Source organism: Dreissena polymorpha, chromosome 4 (genome assembly GCF_020536995.1).
Source record: "Dreissena polymorpha isolate Duluth1 chromosome 4, UMN_Dpol_1.0, whole genome shotgun sequence".
Lineage (NCBI taxonomy): Eukaryota > Metazoa > Mollusca > Bivalvia > Myida > Dreissenidae > Dreissena > Dreissena polymorpha.
In genome coordinates this window covers 21,946,543-21,963,144 of record NC_068358.1, presented here as the reverse complement: position 1 = coordinate 21,963,144, position 16,602 = coordinate 21,946,543, and the positions used below count along the sequence as shown (strand labels likewise).

The 16,602-nt window shown below is 34.5% G+C and overlaps 1 protein-coding gene across 5 annotated transcripts in view; it reads left to right on the top strand.

Moving 5' to 3' along the window:
* The window catches only part of LOC127877890 (dynein light chain Tctex-type 5-B-like), a 49,689-nt gene that overhangs the window by 20,495 nt on the left and 12,592 nt on the right, over window positions 1–16,602 (top strand). For 4 of the 5 annotated variants that reach the window (XM_052424212.1, XM_052424215.1, XM_052424213.1 and 1 more), the window contains 2 exons: window positions 2,946–3,103; window positions 16,374–16,473. In XM_052424212.1, coding sequence (XP_052280172.1) covers window positions 2,966–3,103; window positions 16,374–16,473 — 238 coding nt within the window. In that variant the 5' untranslated portion in view covers window positions 2,946–2,965. Of the gene's footprint in view, window positions 1–840; window positions 918–2,945; window positions 3,104–16,373; window positions 16,474–16,602 lie in introns of those variants that run through there. The other variant, XM_052424214.1, reaches the window with a different exon arrangement.

Sequence of the window (16,602 nt, the reverse complement as noted above, 5' to 3'; positions counted from 1 at the left end):
TGCTATGGCAACAAATAGAATAGAAATACTGCTGAAAATGGTGGTTTTCTGGATCCTGCGATAACTTAAAAAGTTCTTCATATTTTTTCATGAAACTTGAAACATGGATAGATGGCAATAAGGACATTATGCACATCATTTTATTTTGTTTGTACGTCAAAAATTCTGGCTGCTATGGCAACAAAAATAAATAAAAATAATCTGACAATGGTGGAATTTCTGACAATGGTGGAGCCAGTAGGGGACATATATTGCTTGGCAATAGTTTTGTTACTTGTATTAATTGTTTAAATGACGCTCATTTTCCAGCCATTTCAGAAAGAGACTAGCTATTATTTTGTTTTGATATTCGCCCTTTATCTTAAATTATTTGCTACGAATTTTCGTAGCAGGAGCTGTAATTTTGTGACCCACTAAGAAATTTCACAGCAAGTAAAGTGGAGATAAAGATTAAATATTATTTAGATATAAACGCTAATTACTTTTTTGCCAATATTGCTGGAAAGTGATATGCATTTTAACAATAATAAAGAGTATTAAAGGGTATAAAACGGCAAAATATTGCTGTATTCGGCATGGAAAACACCATTTTGTAAATTTGTCATGTGATTACCCCCTTTTGAAAATATTTTTTTGAAGTTACATTGATATTGGAAAATTTTATTTGTTATCTTTACTGATTTTATATTGATTATATTATTGATATTTAATTTCACATTAAAATTCCTAGTTTCTTTGCATAGCCCCTTTAACATACATAAAACCTGGCATCGCACAGTTATAAGGCTATTTTTATTAATCTATCTGCGTTGATTGGATTTGTTCCATCCATTATGCCAGTTTGATCACTACCCTGAACAGACATCCACTTTCAAGATTGAACACTCTACAATAGCCTTGGAAATAAACCGCTATTGGTAATAATTGCTCACTACATTTCATGCTGGCACAATGTAATTATGTTTTATTGTCAAGTAGCTTTGATTAGAACTTCTCTAATAATTACATCCTCCTCAAGGCATAAATATTGTCTCCAGGGTAACATGGGCCACAAGCAATATGTCAAAGGGACATATATTGGCACCGGAGTTGCGAAATTAAGAATGATATTTGCACAATCACGCCATTATCAAAAGATGTCGTACAGTTCCTTGTCTGTAGGATGTTGTTAATGATTTAAAGAAAAGGATCTGAGGTATAACTGTAAACAATAAACAAGAAGTCCAAAAGAAACTTATATCTCAAAAATTCAATAAATATATACTCACAGGTTTGTTTCTTATTTGCTATGAATTGTGCATGTTTTTTACATAAAGGGAATGTTGTAATGGTACATTAATTAAAATGAAATCATCATATTAGAATTGTAAATGTGTTCCATGAGTACAATATTATGTAGGCCAGAAAGTACCATTCCATAACAGGGATGTAAAAATCTTTTAAAATTAATTTGCCCAGAGTATGGTGTTAGTATTTCTGACATAATATTTGCCCTGGAAAAAATTATCGTTGCCAATTCAAGCTGGCAGTGGAATTTTTACCCATGCTGTAAGACCCTAGTTTAATTTTTAAACCGTAAGACAGTTAAAAATGATGCATACATTTGTATCCAACGCAAATTTATGTCAATTTTGGGTTGACATTCTGCAACAATTTCTCTACAAGCAAATTCTCTGTAAGCAAAATCTGTGTTTCCCATATTTGAAAAAAAATATTAAAGAAACAAAAAATTATTGAATTTTAGAGTTTTGTAAAATGTATCAAAGTTCTGGCTGTGTTTATTTTTATTTAATAATTCATTAATTTTAAATAGATATATCATATTTTAAGTAAATGAAACCTATTCCTAAATTTCCACTGGTATATTAGGTGTTCAGCATATAATCCCTCCTCCGAAAGGACCCCAGCCAAAGTCAGCAAGAATGAGGATATTCCTTGCTATCCCTTTAATATATTTATGTTGACAATTTATAAGCATAATCTCACAGTGCTTTATATGTCCCTTGTCCACCTGGAGAGATGTTAATGATTACTTTGCAAACTTGCACTGCAAATTTGATATGGAACCAATCACAGCTAGGGGTATCAATAACTTAATGAGCCGTCATGAAATACAACATGATCGAGGCACTCCTTCCAAAGCTTGTAATGGACAGTGGTTTGTCTTGATAGGTTTCTCTCATTTGCATCAACAAAACGGATTTTATACTTTGGAAACATAGTCATGTGTAAGTTATAGATAAAATATCTTAAAATACGATTAAATGCTATTAATGGTGTTGTTCAACTTTATTTGATTTTTCTTTGTAGTAAGCATCTTGATGATATGTTTAAGTTTTTTAATAGTTTAATTAAAATTCAATAAATCTTATTTGTCATAATAGTTTAATTGTATTTTTTTATCTTAATGGCAAAACTTTTTTTTTAATAAATTGAACGTATCATTATTTATTATTTTGTCTATGTTTGCTATATGTTTTTAATTTTAACTTTATTCTTTTTGTCATAATAAAGTGGGTTCTTTTAAATAAAGAAGAATTTAAGTTGCCAAAAAGTTGGGCCAAACTAACTGGAACAATAGTACTAAGTCACACAAGTGAAAGATTGTTATGAACTTTGAACTTAATATGTCTATCTATCTATCTGTTTACTTATAATTCATTTGAAAATAAGTTCTAATTCATAGATTCTTGATTTTGGTGATGTTTACTATATAAGGCAATATTTTCTGTCCTAGGTAAGAAATTATAAGCATTCCCTCGTTCTTTAAAAAAAAAATATCAAGCAATAAAAAATCGAAAAGCTCTGCACAATTCCATTAAAAGTCCATTAAAAATGTGTGCAGGGCCTTTTGATTATTTTTTTATGATTTTGTCCGATGTTCAAAAAGGATTCAGAGTATTGTGTTCCTGCTGATTTCCATCCCTTATAATTTCTGGTTTCAGGGCTAAGTGAGAGAGCAATAATGGCCGAACTGCCAGTAGGAGCTCGAGTGTCGAGTCTGTTTGCTGTCCCAACCCACCGCGACCTGCAGCCACATGGCTCTAGCATCCTTTCATTTGCCTATGACCCTACTGAGGATGGTAACAGGAAAGCAAAAAAGGTATGCAATGACTTGGAGTTGATCAAATGTGTTCTTGTGTTTTCTTTTTAGATTTGTGATTGTTTTTAAACAAGACAAAATAGGGGATCGTTCATCCATCCGAATTCAAATTTTGATGGACTTGAGTTTTGATTGGTCAGAAACCCTGATAAAAATTTCTTTTCTGCTCTATGTCAATCCTTCAGAGAAAGTGAATATATTTTTTCAAGTCCTTCTAAGCATAAGTGCTTATGCTATTCAGTTTTATAGTGTTGCATCAGTAGTGATTAATCTTTGAATTCTCCCTATGGAACACACATTTTAACACATCTTTGGGAAGTGATTCATCTAAATGTGACATCGGTATTATTGAAACTTTTGGACGTTAAGGGATTTGTTAATGGACTGAAGAATATCAATCCACTTTCCAATGAATATTAAATTATGGTCTCATACTCAAAGGAATATCAAACTTTTGCATTAATGGTATTAACAAAAACAACGTTTCAATTTGGAAGTTAAAATATTGCAGAGAAATTTGTGTGTGTATCTCCTGAATTAATTCTCTGGAAAATTGCTGTCCTATATTATCTAATAAATCTAGCACATGTTGTTTGTTGTAAAAAAAAAAGACAGCCTAAAGTGTAATTGGATTTGTGGCTGCTGATTGTAAAGTGCAGTTGTTCTCCTGATCTACATTTAAAGTGAGATGAAAGCTTTTCAAGTTCTTTTAATTTTTTTTTTTGTAAGCATAAATGCATTTTGATTACCATGCAGACCTTCTTAATTTCTTAATTCAAATATCATGTGTAGATTAATATCATTAAATTGTGTGTCTGTTGTTTTTTGTTAAGTTTTCAATTTATTAGGAAGACAAAATGTATGGTTTCTTTTTTAGCTCACCTGATTGCTCAGGTGAGCATTTGTGACCGGTCTTTGTCCGTCGTCCGTCCCTCTGTCGTCCGTCCACATTTGTTCGTAAACACTTTAGAGGCCACATTTATTGTCCGATCTTCATGAAACTTGGTCTCGGTCGAGTTTGAAACTGGGTCGTGCCGGGTCAAAAACTAGGTCTTAATGATATGTTGGTTGAGTTCAAAAGTGGTTCCGGTCCGTTGAAAAACATGGCCACCAGTTGGCGGGGCAGTTTTCCTTATTTGGCTATAGAGAAACCTTGTAAACACTCTAGAAGTCACAATTTTTGCCCAATCATCATGAAAGTTGGTCAAAACAATGGTTTTCTTGATATGTTGGACTAGTTCGGAAATGGTCCAGATCGGTGAAAAAACATGGCCACCAGTGGGCGGGGCATTTTTCTCTATATGTTTATAGTGAAAACATGTGAACACTAGAATTCACATTTTTGGCCCAATTTTCATGAAATTTGGTCAGAACATTTGTTTTCTTGATATGAGAGTTGAGTTCGAAAATGGTTCCCTTTAGTTGAATAACATGGCTGCCGGGGGGGGGGCAGTTTTCCTTATTTGGCTATACAGAAACCTTGTTCACACTCTAGAAGTCACATTTTTTGCCCAATCATCATGAAAGTTGGTCGGAACATTGGTTTTATTAATATCTCGGACGAGTTCGAAAATGGTCCAGATCAGTGAAAAAACATGGCCGCCAGTGGGCGGGGCATTTTTCTCTATATGTATATGTATAGTGAAAACATGTCAACACTCTAGAAGTCACATTTTTGGCCCAATTTTCATGAAATTTGGTCAAAACATTTGTTTCCTTGAAATGAGAGTTTAGTTCGAAAATGGTTCCGGTCAGTTGAATAACATGGCTGCCGGGGGGGGGGGCAGTTTTCCTTATTTGGCTATTATAAGACAAACCTTGTAAACACTCTAGAAGTTACAATTTTTGCCCAATCATCATGAAAGTTGGTCAAAACATTGGTTTTATTGATATCTCGGACGAGTTTGAAAATGGTCCAGATCGGTGAGAAAACATGGCTGCCAGTGGGCAGGGCATTTTCTCTGTTTTCCTTATATTTATAGAGTAAAAAAGGCATGAATTAAGGTCATGTAACATGGGAGACAACTCTTCTTTTTGCCCAATCATCATGAAAGTTGGTCAAAACATTGGTTTTATTGATATCTTGGACAAGTTCAAAAATGGTCCAGATCGGTGATAAACATGGCAGCCAGTGGGCGGGTCATTTTTCTCTTTATGTATATGTATAGTGATAACATGTGAACACTCTAGAAGTCACATTTTTGGCCCAATTTTCATGAAATTTGGTCAAAACATTTGTTTTCTTCATATGAGAGTTGAGTTCGAAAATGGTTCCGGTCTGTTGAAAAACATGGCTGCCGGGGGGGGGGGGCAGTTTTCCTTATTTGGCTATAGAGAAACCTTGTAAACACTCTAGAAGTCACAATTTTTGACCAATCATCATGAAAGTTGGTCAAAACATTGGTTTAATTGATATCTTGGACAAGTTTGAAAATGGTCCAGATCGGTGAAAAAACATGGCCGCGAGTGGACGGTGCATTTTTCTCTATATGTTTATAGTAAAAACATGTGAACACTCTAGAAGTCACATTTTTGGCCCAATTTTCATGAAATTTGGTCAGAAAATTTGTTTTCTTGATATGAGAGTTGCGTTTGAAAATGGTTCCAGTAAGTTGAATAACATGGCTGCCGGGGGGGGGGCAGTTTTCTCATATTTATATTGTAAAAAGAAAGCTTGTTAACACTCTAGAAGTCACATTCTTGGTCATAATATTTATTTTTGTAAGCAAAGTTTGATGTTTGGTAAGGGGGTCAACTCAAAATATAGGTCACCAGGTCAAATCTTACAAAAACAAAATCACTCCATATGCCAGAGTTTTGGTTTAATAATTATGAAACTTGACCAGGATGTTTGTCTGGACAATATCAAGGTCAAGTTTGACGTTTGGTACAGATTGAATGAACAAACTTCTCTCAGGTGAGCGAACTAGGGCCATCTTGGCCCTCTTGTTATGTTTTTAGATTATCCTTAAACTTGGAACTACTTATGTGTTTAATTTTCAGGCATCAACATATTCATTTTTTAAACAAAATTACCGTCTTTATCCTAATAAACGCGCCCGGGCGCGTTGCAAATCACAAAGAGGGCGCGTTTATTTCACCCTCCTTTAGGTATAATATGAGCCAACACCTAAAATGTGTTAACCTGTATTTGCAAAAAGTTCCAAGTTCATAGAGCAATCGTAAATATGTCACAAATAGTTTTATAAGAATACTACACCCTATTATCATGCCAAATGGAAGGGCCGTTGTCAATATGACGGTAGCGAGAACTGTAACAATACGCGTGGCCGAGATATGAACAGTGATAATTAGTGAACGGTAGCTTTGGCCCAGGGTACCGCATATTGAACAATCTACGTGGATCCGTAATTAAATGCACGGTGTCAAAAAAAACGTAACATGAATTTGACATTTAAAACTGAAAACACCGATACAATAATAAAATTGTCTGCATGTTGGAGTTTAATCCTAACCTCGATCTGTTCCAAATATATATGTTATTATTATTATTATTATTAAAGTTTTATTTCTATAAGGTTCTTGCCAATAACCTTGTTGATAAAAAAAAAAGAATTTTCTGTCAATAAAATGCAATTACTTTACCCCTACGCAGCCGAGAAATGGGGGCGCTATTATTTTGATCACTCCTTCATTTTATTATACAATAGGGGAGCAGTTATTAGGGCGGGAGCGTTTATTAGGATAAAGACGGTATGTGCTATCTCCTCAAAACGTAAATTTACATATCTATTGACTCTCAGATAATATTTACATAAAGACGCTTCTGACTTTCAAACTTCATTCACCTGTAGACTCTTTTAACCAGGGGGGGAGGGGGCGAAATTATCAAATACCATTTGTTTTCATTTTACTTTTTATGTTTAATTGTTTTTCCTTAAACATTATTATCCCCGCCGAAAAAAAATTCGGAGGGGATATGGTAATTGGTCCCGTCCGTCCGTCTGTCTGTCCGGAGCATAACTCTAAATCTATTCAATGGATTTACTTTAAACTTAGAATATAAACAGATGGCAACTAGGAGAAGTGCAGTGACCAAGAACCATAACTCTATCTATCTTAGTTTTTTTAATTATCTCCCCTTTTATATAACTTCAAAGTAAATTTTTGTCCGGAGCATAACTCTATATCTACTAAAGGGATTTACTTGAAATTTGAAATATAAACAGATGGCAACTAGGAGAAGGGCAGTAACCAAGAACCATAACTCTATCTACCTTAGTTTTTGAATTATCTCCCCTTTTATATGATTTCAAAGTAAATTTTTGTCTGGAGCATAACTCAACATGTACTTAAGGGATTTACTTGAAACTTTAAAAATAAACAGATGACAAATAGGAGAAGTGCAGTGACTAAGAACCATAACTCTATCTACCTTAGTTTTTGAATTATCTCCCTTTATTTAATTTCAGAGTAATGTTTTGTCTGGAGCATAACTCTAAATCTACTGAAGGGATTTACTTGAAACTTTAAATATAAACAGATGGCAAGTAGGAGAAGTGCAGTGACTAAGAACCATAACTCTATCTACCTAAGATTTTGAATTATCTCCCTTTATTTAATTTCAAGGTAAATTTTTGTCCGGAGCATAACTCTAACTCTACTGAAGGGATTTTCTTGAAACTTTTAATATAAACAGATGGCAAGTAGGAAAAGTGCAGTGACTAAGAACCATAACACTATCTCCCTTAGTTTTTGAATTATTTCCCTTTTTTTAATTACAAAGTACCGGTAAATTTTTGTCCGGAGCTTAACTCTAAATCTACTGAAGGGATTTACTTGAAACTAGAAATATAAACAGATGGCAACTAGAAGAATTGCAGTGAACATGAACCATAACTCTTTCAGCCATAGTTTTTTAATTATCTCCCTTTATTTGTTTTACAAATATTATTCTACTCTCTAAAACAAATGTTGTCATACAAGCAAACACATTTCGGAGGGGATTTGGCACTACTGTGACAAGCTCTTGTTACATGTACATACTGTCAGGTCAGTAAAATACTATAGTAACTGCCATTCAATAAAACAGCACTTTCCAATGTATTGCACTAATTTGACATAAAAACGAAAATCTGTTACCACATGGTAGTTCTGTATAATTTAAACAAACAAAAAACATTTACTGATTTGCATGCTTTTAATGATATCCAGGGCTCGGCGTTACAAAATTAATTGTAAAATTGTGTGCGAAAATCTTGCTGCATGTAAGTCACATAAAAAGCATGGACAGCATGGATTTGTTAACGTTGCATGATCATTAAAATTCTGACCTGTTTACGGATTACAAATTTAATTACACTCATTTAAGAATTTAAAAAAAACGTTTACAGTTGGGTGTAATTAATTGAACGATTATTGCTTAAAACGCTTAATGTGCAGAATAAATGTTTTGACGTAATTAAGAGTAGATTTTAAACAAGATTAAAAAATAAAAACTTCTCATAAACAATAATAGTCAGTGTTTAAATATTTTGCAATAATGTCTCATGCTCCCCTTCTAAGTGTCACTTAGGGAGTTCAGGGGGGTAAAGATATTTCATTTATATGTATTTAAGACTGTAATTTTCATGTAGAGCTATTCTAAACTAGCACAACAGTACAAAAATGATGAAAATCGACAAACAACTCTCCGAGTTATGGGATTTTAAGTTCGTTGAGGGTACGCATATTTTGGTGACAAAATAAACCTTTTCTTCATTAACACATATGCCTCGATTTTTGGCACCGAAATAGACAAAAACACACATAATTTATGCTGTATTTGTCCATATTTTACTTAAAAACCTATCTAAATATTAAAAAGTTATATACTAAAATGTTTGTCGAGTTCAGCCGCATCAATTCATTTACCCTAAAATGAAAAAAAATCAAAATGGCGTCCAAGATGGCCACCAAAATGGTCACCACCGAAAGAATTTTGGTAAAAAAGACGCTATTTGTGCAATCAAATCAATTTTTTTCCTTTAAACAATGATGGATGAACAAGATTTGAATGTTTTAAGTAATGTTTAATGAAATTCAAAGTTTTAAGCAAAAATAATCTGAATAGGGAAGATGGCCACCTTTTTTAAATGGCGGCCCTCTTGGATTTTACGCGAATCATGATCTTCTTTGAATATAGCCATGTGACATATCAAGTTAAAGGAAATTTTAAAAGGTTTTCAAGTATGCTATTCAAAATGACATTGTTCCCATAACACTCATGAAAACAGACAGTTTACACACACATTCAACTTTCAACAATATCCAAAAATCACAATGTCGGTATCCGGTACAATATTTGTCAAAGATAAAAATTACAATATATCAAATCACAATAATATTTTTTTTTTATCTTTTTCTCATTATTTTTTTCTCTCTTTTTTCTCTTTATATTTTTTATATCAATAGTATTTCATTTTTTTTCATGTTCTTTTTCTTTTTATTTCTTTTTTTTGCATACATTCAGTATTTTTTTTTACAATTAACATATTCTTTTACATGTATAATCATACTTGTACTGTAGTACAGTAAAATGTTGCTATTAACATCATAATTTTGCATTCATAAACAAAGACTTCCAAATTCTTATAATAAGTTCACATACTTATGAAATATATAATTTGTCTTAGTAGCAACATTTTACTGTGCTCATTATAGCATAGTATACAACTACTAGTACTACTGCAATATTAGGTCTCCATTTTTTAAATCTACCAACAAGGGAAAAAACCACACTTCCTCATCCGACTCTAAGTATCTAATGTTGTACTCAGTTTTCATAACATCTTCTGTCCTCTCCTTTACTGAAACCACTACACCATCAAACCATTCAGTTCTTGAGTTTACTTTCAGTTTGTGTCTAACTGACTTTCCTACCAGCATGTCTGGCTCCTTCAGAAATTTTGAAAGATTATCTTGTGAATTTTTCACAGTAACCTTTTGCCGAGTCTTGGACAATTTTTCAAACACTTCGCTTTTCTTCGCATCAATTTCTGTAAGCATATCATTCAAGGGCTTGTACGACAAACCAGACTCCTTTTCAATTTCCTCATCCGCACCAAGGTTAAGTTCTAAAATACACCTGAGATTTTCTTTTAATTCAATTATTGAATATTTCACTCCTTTGGCGCTTTCCTGAAAAAGCTCTCTTGACCCTCTGCTTTTCAGGACATTCTTGTGAAATTTGATCTGTATGAAGATTGCCTCCTTTACTTTCTTATCCTTTTGATCTTCATTTCTCTCACTTTTTTCAATTTCACTGATTCTTTGGGTCATATTTTCAGCACTCCAAAGTTCACCTGCTTTTGTCAGGTCATTTGTAGATTTAACTTTTGTGTTGATCTCCTTGGCTTCTTTTGATTCGATTGCTTTCTTCTTATTTTCAAGTTTCTTCTTACTTTCCTGCTCGAGCTTAACTTGTGTTTCCTTGAATTTTTCCTTAACTTTGGTTGCTAGTTCTCTTGCGCCATTTAATATTTCATCTTTTTCATTGTCTGGCAGAGTTGAAATCCACTGAAATGGCCTATTCTTTTGGCACATTGTTGTGGTTTCAAGTGTCAGGGCTGAAGCAGATGGCTTTGCTCGCAACAGGTTATCTAAAACAGCCATATCCTGCTCGGATATGGTGTTTGTCTTCGGGACATTCTCGGTTGACCTTTTAACCTCTTCAGTGGGGTCCCAATATTTCCCCCCGGGTAGCTGTATTGCACCTTGTCGTTTCAATATGATAAGCATTTCCGCACTGACCAGCTCGACAGCCATCTGAGTCAATGAGTCAAAGACTGAATCCGAAGTTGGTGCAAACAGGGCATCATAGAGCACATCTTTCTTTATTTCTACATTCTGGAAGACTGGTCGTCCCTCCAACACCTCACTCCCATCTTTGGCCCATTGTTCCAATGTTATACGCATTTGGAGCAGATGCTGATTGATATCTAGAATTGAGCCATCCTGTTCAAGGAGTTTCCAAAATGGGCCTGTCACTAGCTTATCTAGCATCCCCATGGCTCTGCATCCTGCTAGATAAACAGGCTCTTGCACATCGAAGTAAACCGACTGTAAGAGCTGGTTTCTGTCCGGCCAGTCTTTCAAAAAGCCTTTGATGTCGTCTTTGTGGTAAAAGACTGCTGCACAGTCATGAAATGCAATGTTTATGCGGTGCCCATGAAAAGTTACAATTTTATTGTTCCTACCGCGGCCCTTCAGATACGTTTCCCAATAACTCGCCACTCCAGCTTTATCGGACCCTCTTCTCGTCAGAGCTTTAGCAGCAGTTCTGGCAAGTCTGTATGTCCCAGAACCACTTTCCTTCTTAAAACTGTAAGGGTTATCACCCTCACAGACGGCTCTCTCCATTAACCCCAACCCCTTTTCAGCCTCAATCCCAAAATTAGCCAACAAATGGAGTCTACATGAAAATTTTCCTGTTCTAAACAATTCTTCCTTTTCCTCTCCTGTCAGGTCCTCAAAGTTCTCCATAACTGCGGGAAATAAGGTGTTTTGCAAAACATCCAAACTATCATTCAATCTTCCATTGGTGGCACACTGGTCAGACATGTAATTCTGAATGGAACAAATGAGTTTAGCTCTCACAGTCTCTGTGGTATTTGGGTCTGTAGTGACAGACGGGACAAGATCATCAACAGTGTCCTGAAATGCGTTAAAATAAGTGTCGGCATCTCCTCCACCTACTTGCTTAAGACCCAATGTCATACTGTCCCCAGACTTTAGCGTAACTTGAAATCCTTCATAAAGGTTGTGGAACTTGGATGAGGCATCCTGGTGCAGGGTGTGTCCTTTATTGTCAGCGGGATTGAAACCATCTAACATGGCCTGTGCAATATGTCTTGAAGAGACCACCTTTGCCTCTGCACTCAACCAACTGAGCAGGGTCTTTGATGGGAGACGCTGGGGCACTTTACCTGTCAGGGCCCTCATGACTGAAGAATGACGTCCGGTACTTTGTTTAAACTAACATTTCCCTCATGTATTAACTGCATGCAACACTGGCGGATTTCATTGGTGTACTTCCCATTCTCAAATGTTACTACTTCATTGGAATCACTGATATCAATAATCTGTTGTAGTTCTTTGATCTCCTTCTTGTAATTGGCTATTTCTGTGTCAAAATTGTTTTCTATTGTCTCTTTTTCCATTCGTATTTGATGTTTTTCTGTTTTCAAAGATTCTATCTTTTTACCAAGTCTAGAAATACGTTTCTGTAGGTTTACTTTTTCAAACTTCAACCCTGTCACTTTGTCATTTTCTTTCTCTTCCATCAAAGTATCTTCATGTATTAAAATATGTCCCCACAGACTTTCATTTTCTATCTTCAGACCCTTGTTTTCTTTAGCTAGAAGCTCGTTCTGGGAAGCCAGACTTTCAATTTGACTTGCTTTTCTTTTCAATTTTTTATTAACATTTCATGGTGTGTACTTAGAAATTTTTTCACGAGCAACAGATAAGTCGTCTGTAAGTTTTGTGATTTGAGCGGTAGCTACCTCATACTTGTTCTGATATTCAAGTATATGCTTCTCCATTTCAGCTTTACTTTTAACACTGGTGTCAGTCAGTTCTATATAACCGGTGGCAATACTATTTAAAGAATTGAAAGCTAATTGCAAAGGATTGTTTTTGAACTTAATTTCATTTTCTAATTATGCACGGCTTTCTTCAATTTCAGATATTTTTCTCTTAAGATCCCTATTCTCACTAACTACTGACTGGGTTATAGCAATTACTTTTTGCGCAATTTCACGTTGGTCATTATTCAATTCATTAACTTTCAAACTACTCTCTAACTTGCTAACAGGCGGAATAAATTCTTGTTGCAAAAACTCTTCGTGCAATAAGCTAGTTTTAGTTTTGTTTCTTTTTAACATTGCTGATTTCTTAGCCACAAGTCCTTTTTTTCAGACTTTGGAAATCACAATTGCAGTATGAGGGAAATTCATCAATCAACTTTTTAGCACAAGCTGTATCACTTGATCCCAGTGATGAATGTAGACTAAGTACATGTTTGATAGTTGCTAATTTACTGGGCCTGGAAACACCTATGTCCATGACTGCATCGTCTGACGGAATACACAGTTCCGCCATAATCGGTAAAATGTAGCCCTGAAAATTGTGAAAAATAAATAAAAAAATTGGGCCTGCATTTGTTCAATTTAATTTAACAACTTCTTTTTAGTTCCAGGTCAAGGTCATCTGAATATTACCAATGTCATAATGTCAATTTACAGGTTTTGATTTTCGACCCGAAAAACTATAAAAAATTATTTTACATAATAAAATTGCTTCAAGCCAGATCGGGACTCGAACACAATATTTGCTATAGTCTATAGTATTTATATTTATCTATATCAATCAAGTATGGACCAATTACTGCAAAATGTCTGTAATGTCAGAATTAAAATATAATAAAATTCTCTATAAATAATTTTCACCCTAAAAAACTATATCAAATTATTTTACATAATATAATATTGCTTCAAGCCAGATCCGGACTCGAACCTGAGACACTCCCTTGACTCAATAAAAGACATGCCAGAGATGCTCTACTGACTGAGCTATCCGACTTGTATGCAATAGCAATATTATATTTTATCATTCAGATAAGTTTAATTTCTGACTGAAATTTATTTATGAGAGGTTTTATTTTTTTAAGTATGACCTTACAAACATATTGTACCTGGACCCAACCAGTACTATGATTAAATTTTTTTCAGCAAAGAAAGTTTTTGTTTCAATCCAATATGGTTTGATTAAATTGAACCCAGGTACCCAGTTTTTCTTTAAAATAAATGGCTACTCTGATGCTTGAAACAGGCCGGTATGATTGATATTTTTTGCAAAATTTAGTCCAGACCCTAGCATGTCCAGTCCATAAAATGAGAATACATGTATTTACAAACAAAAAAATTATTTCTATAGACTAGTTCAACAAGATATGTAACACATGAAATTTGTTTTGCTTGAGAAAGTCATGTATTTAATATGCTTAAATAAGATATTCTAAAATAAATGTTAAACAAATAACAAAAACAAATAACAATACTCGATCAACAATATCCAGAATCGTTTACCCATCAGTAACAAGAAAATCGCCGATAAAAAAAAACCCGAAAACAACGAACACAACTCGAAATAATTCTGAAACAGACCAGCGTTTCTTTTTGTTGTTGGAACGTGTCATTAAATTTTACCAAATTTGAAATACGATTTACACATGATTTTTTAACCCCAACATTGTTTTTCAGGACATTTGGATTTTGTTATTTAATTGCAAGTTTTCTGTTAAATGTTGTTATAATTTTATTTTTCGTTTTAAATTGAATGACATCTTTCTAAACAACTGGATAAATTGAATGGTATTAAACCTATCGAGAAAATTTAAAAACAACAAAAACACTGTGACTGCTTTCTTACATAACAGTGATTAACACTCACAAATTGGCACAAACTTTACTATCTGAACTCGGCAAATATGTAGCCACATGCAAAAAATAATTACCCGAAATAAACTTGATGTTAGGATATAAACTTCTTGCAATTTGTTGTACTTGACAACTACATGTTGACTTTGGACAGCTTTTATTCACCTTAAAATAAAAGCATCACAAGTCTTGAACCTCTATATTGCATAATAGTGTGTATTTTGTGGAAACAGAATATTAATCTTAACAAACTGGCGTGGTATGGCTCATTGTGACAAGTTGAATGCGCTGTCATGATTAAAAATTACCCCACCCATCATTTTTACGTGCTGACAAAACTGTAATCGGCGGATCTGTGACAAATACATGCATGCTGCTCAAAAACTATGTTTGTAAAAATATTATATTTCCTTTTTTAATGATTACACAGAGCATTGTTGTCAAAACAATATCTTTCAGCTTCATATCAGCAATAACTTATCAAAATATTTTGCGAGTCGGCAGAGGACGCCATTTTGATTTTTTTGTCACAACCATCGCAGATTACAGGGTCAAGATAAATCTCACTCCGGGGCATATTTCAATGCAAATGAATAATCTAAGCATGAAAACAAATAGGACAAGGGTGCCTCTATTGATCAAGACCATGGCCACTCAATAAAACTTACAACTTCGGGATGTTTGCTTGCAGTTTATTTTTGTTTACTTTATAACTTTTCTATTTTTAATCCGACAAGGTCAGCCAAACAATTGTCTTGAAGCGGTGAATATCCTCTATCGTTCTCATTTGTCAATAATCAGATTTACTTATGTCTAATATGCGGAGAGCTTTTAAAATAGCATGGGTGTCCCCGGCGTGTGCCTAAAATAGCGCGCCGCGGGAAAGTACACTATTACGCATAATCGATTTCACAACAGCGACGTCAGGTGACTGAACTGCCTACCCTGGTGTCAGAAATTGCCATGCCTCTGGGGTCACATAATTTATATAGACTAATACAGCAAAATAATTTTAAAACTCTTCTTGAAAACAACAAGGCCCAGTGGTGTTATGTTTGGGATGTAACATCATATGATGATCTCTTACTAAGTTATTCTAATCATGACCCCCACCCCACTCCAAGGGTTTCGTTTTTGCACTGCAACATTGTATAGTTGTCCTGGCCCAGAGGATTAGTATTTTTCATGAAACATACAATTGTAGTCCTTGGGTAAAAAACTGACGTTTCCCTGGGGCTTTTTTTGTGTCTCTCTTATGTAAATAGTGAAAACTTCAAGGCCCAGAGGTTTGGTATTAGGCATGCAACATTGTATGGCGGTCAAAATACCATGCTATTTTGTTTTCAAATCATGGCCCTGGGGTCTTGCCACTGCCTTGGGGTTACTTGTTTACTTTATATATATATATATACATGTATATAAAAAGTGAAATTCTTTTTTTTACACTGAAGAGCAAGGGCATTTGTTTGTTTTTTTATGTAACATCATATGGGAGGTCATGGGTTCGATCCCCACTGTGGGAGCGTTCTTTAGATCTCCCCCAAATACACCAAGTACTGGTTCTAGACCCAGGAAACGAACTCGAGAGCGTTTCAATAAGCCTGAGGCTCTCAATGCAATCGAGCTAAAATAAATAGGTTTAAACTAAACTAAACTAACATCATATGGTGGCTGTCTTTCAAGTTTGTTTAAATAATTCCCCTTCAGTCATAAATTTCCTCTCCTAGGCACTTGTTCTTTGCTTTCCTTATCCAAGTGTCATTACTTTAAAATGGATGTTGGCTACATTAAGTCTTGTTCTATACCAATGAGAGACTGTTTGTTTTCAGATTGTGTATGAGAACACATACAAGATGGAGCCACCTGAGAAATTCAGGGCAGACAAAGTAAAGCCAATCATTGAGAAAGTTCTGGCCACCAATCTGGAAGGTAAACATTCATCTGTCTGTGTGTATTTATGTGAACTGATCAAAATCAAATACTTCTGTGTTGAACTAGATGACATTGACATTTAATCACTGACATTGGACTGCTTTTAGGCTGCATGAAAATTAACTC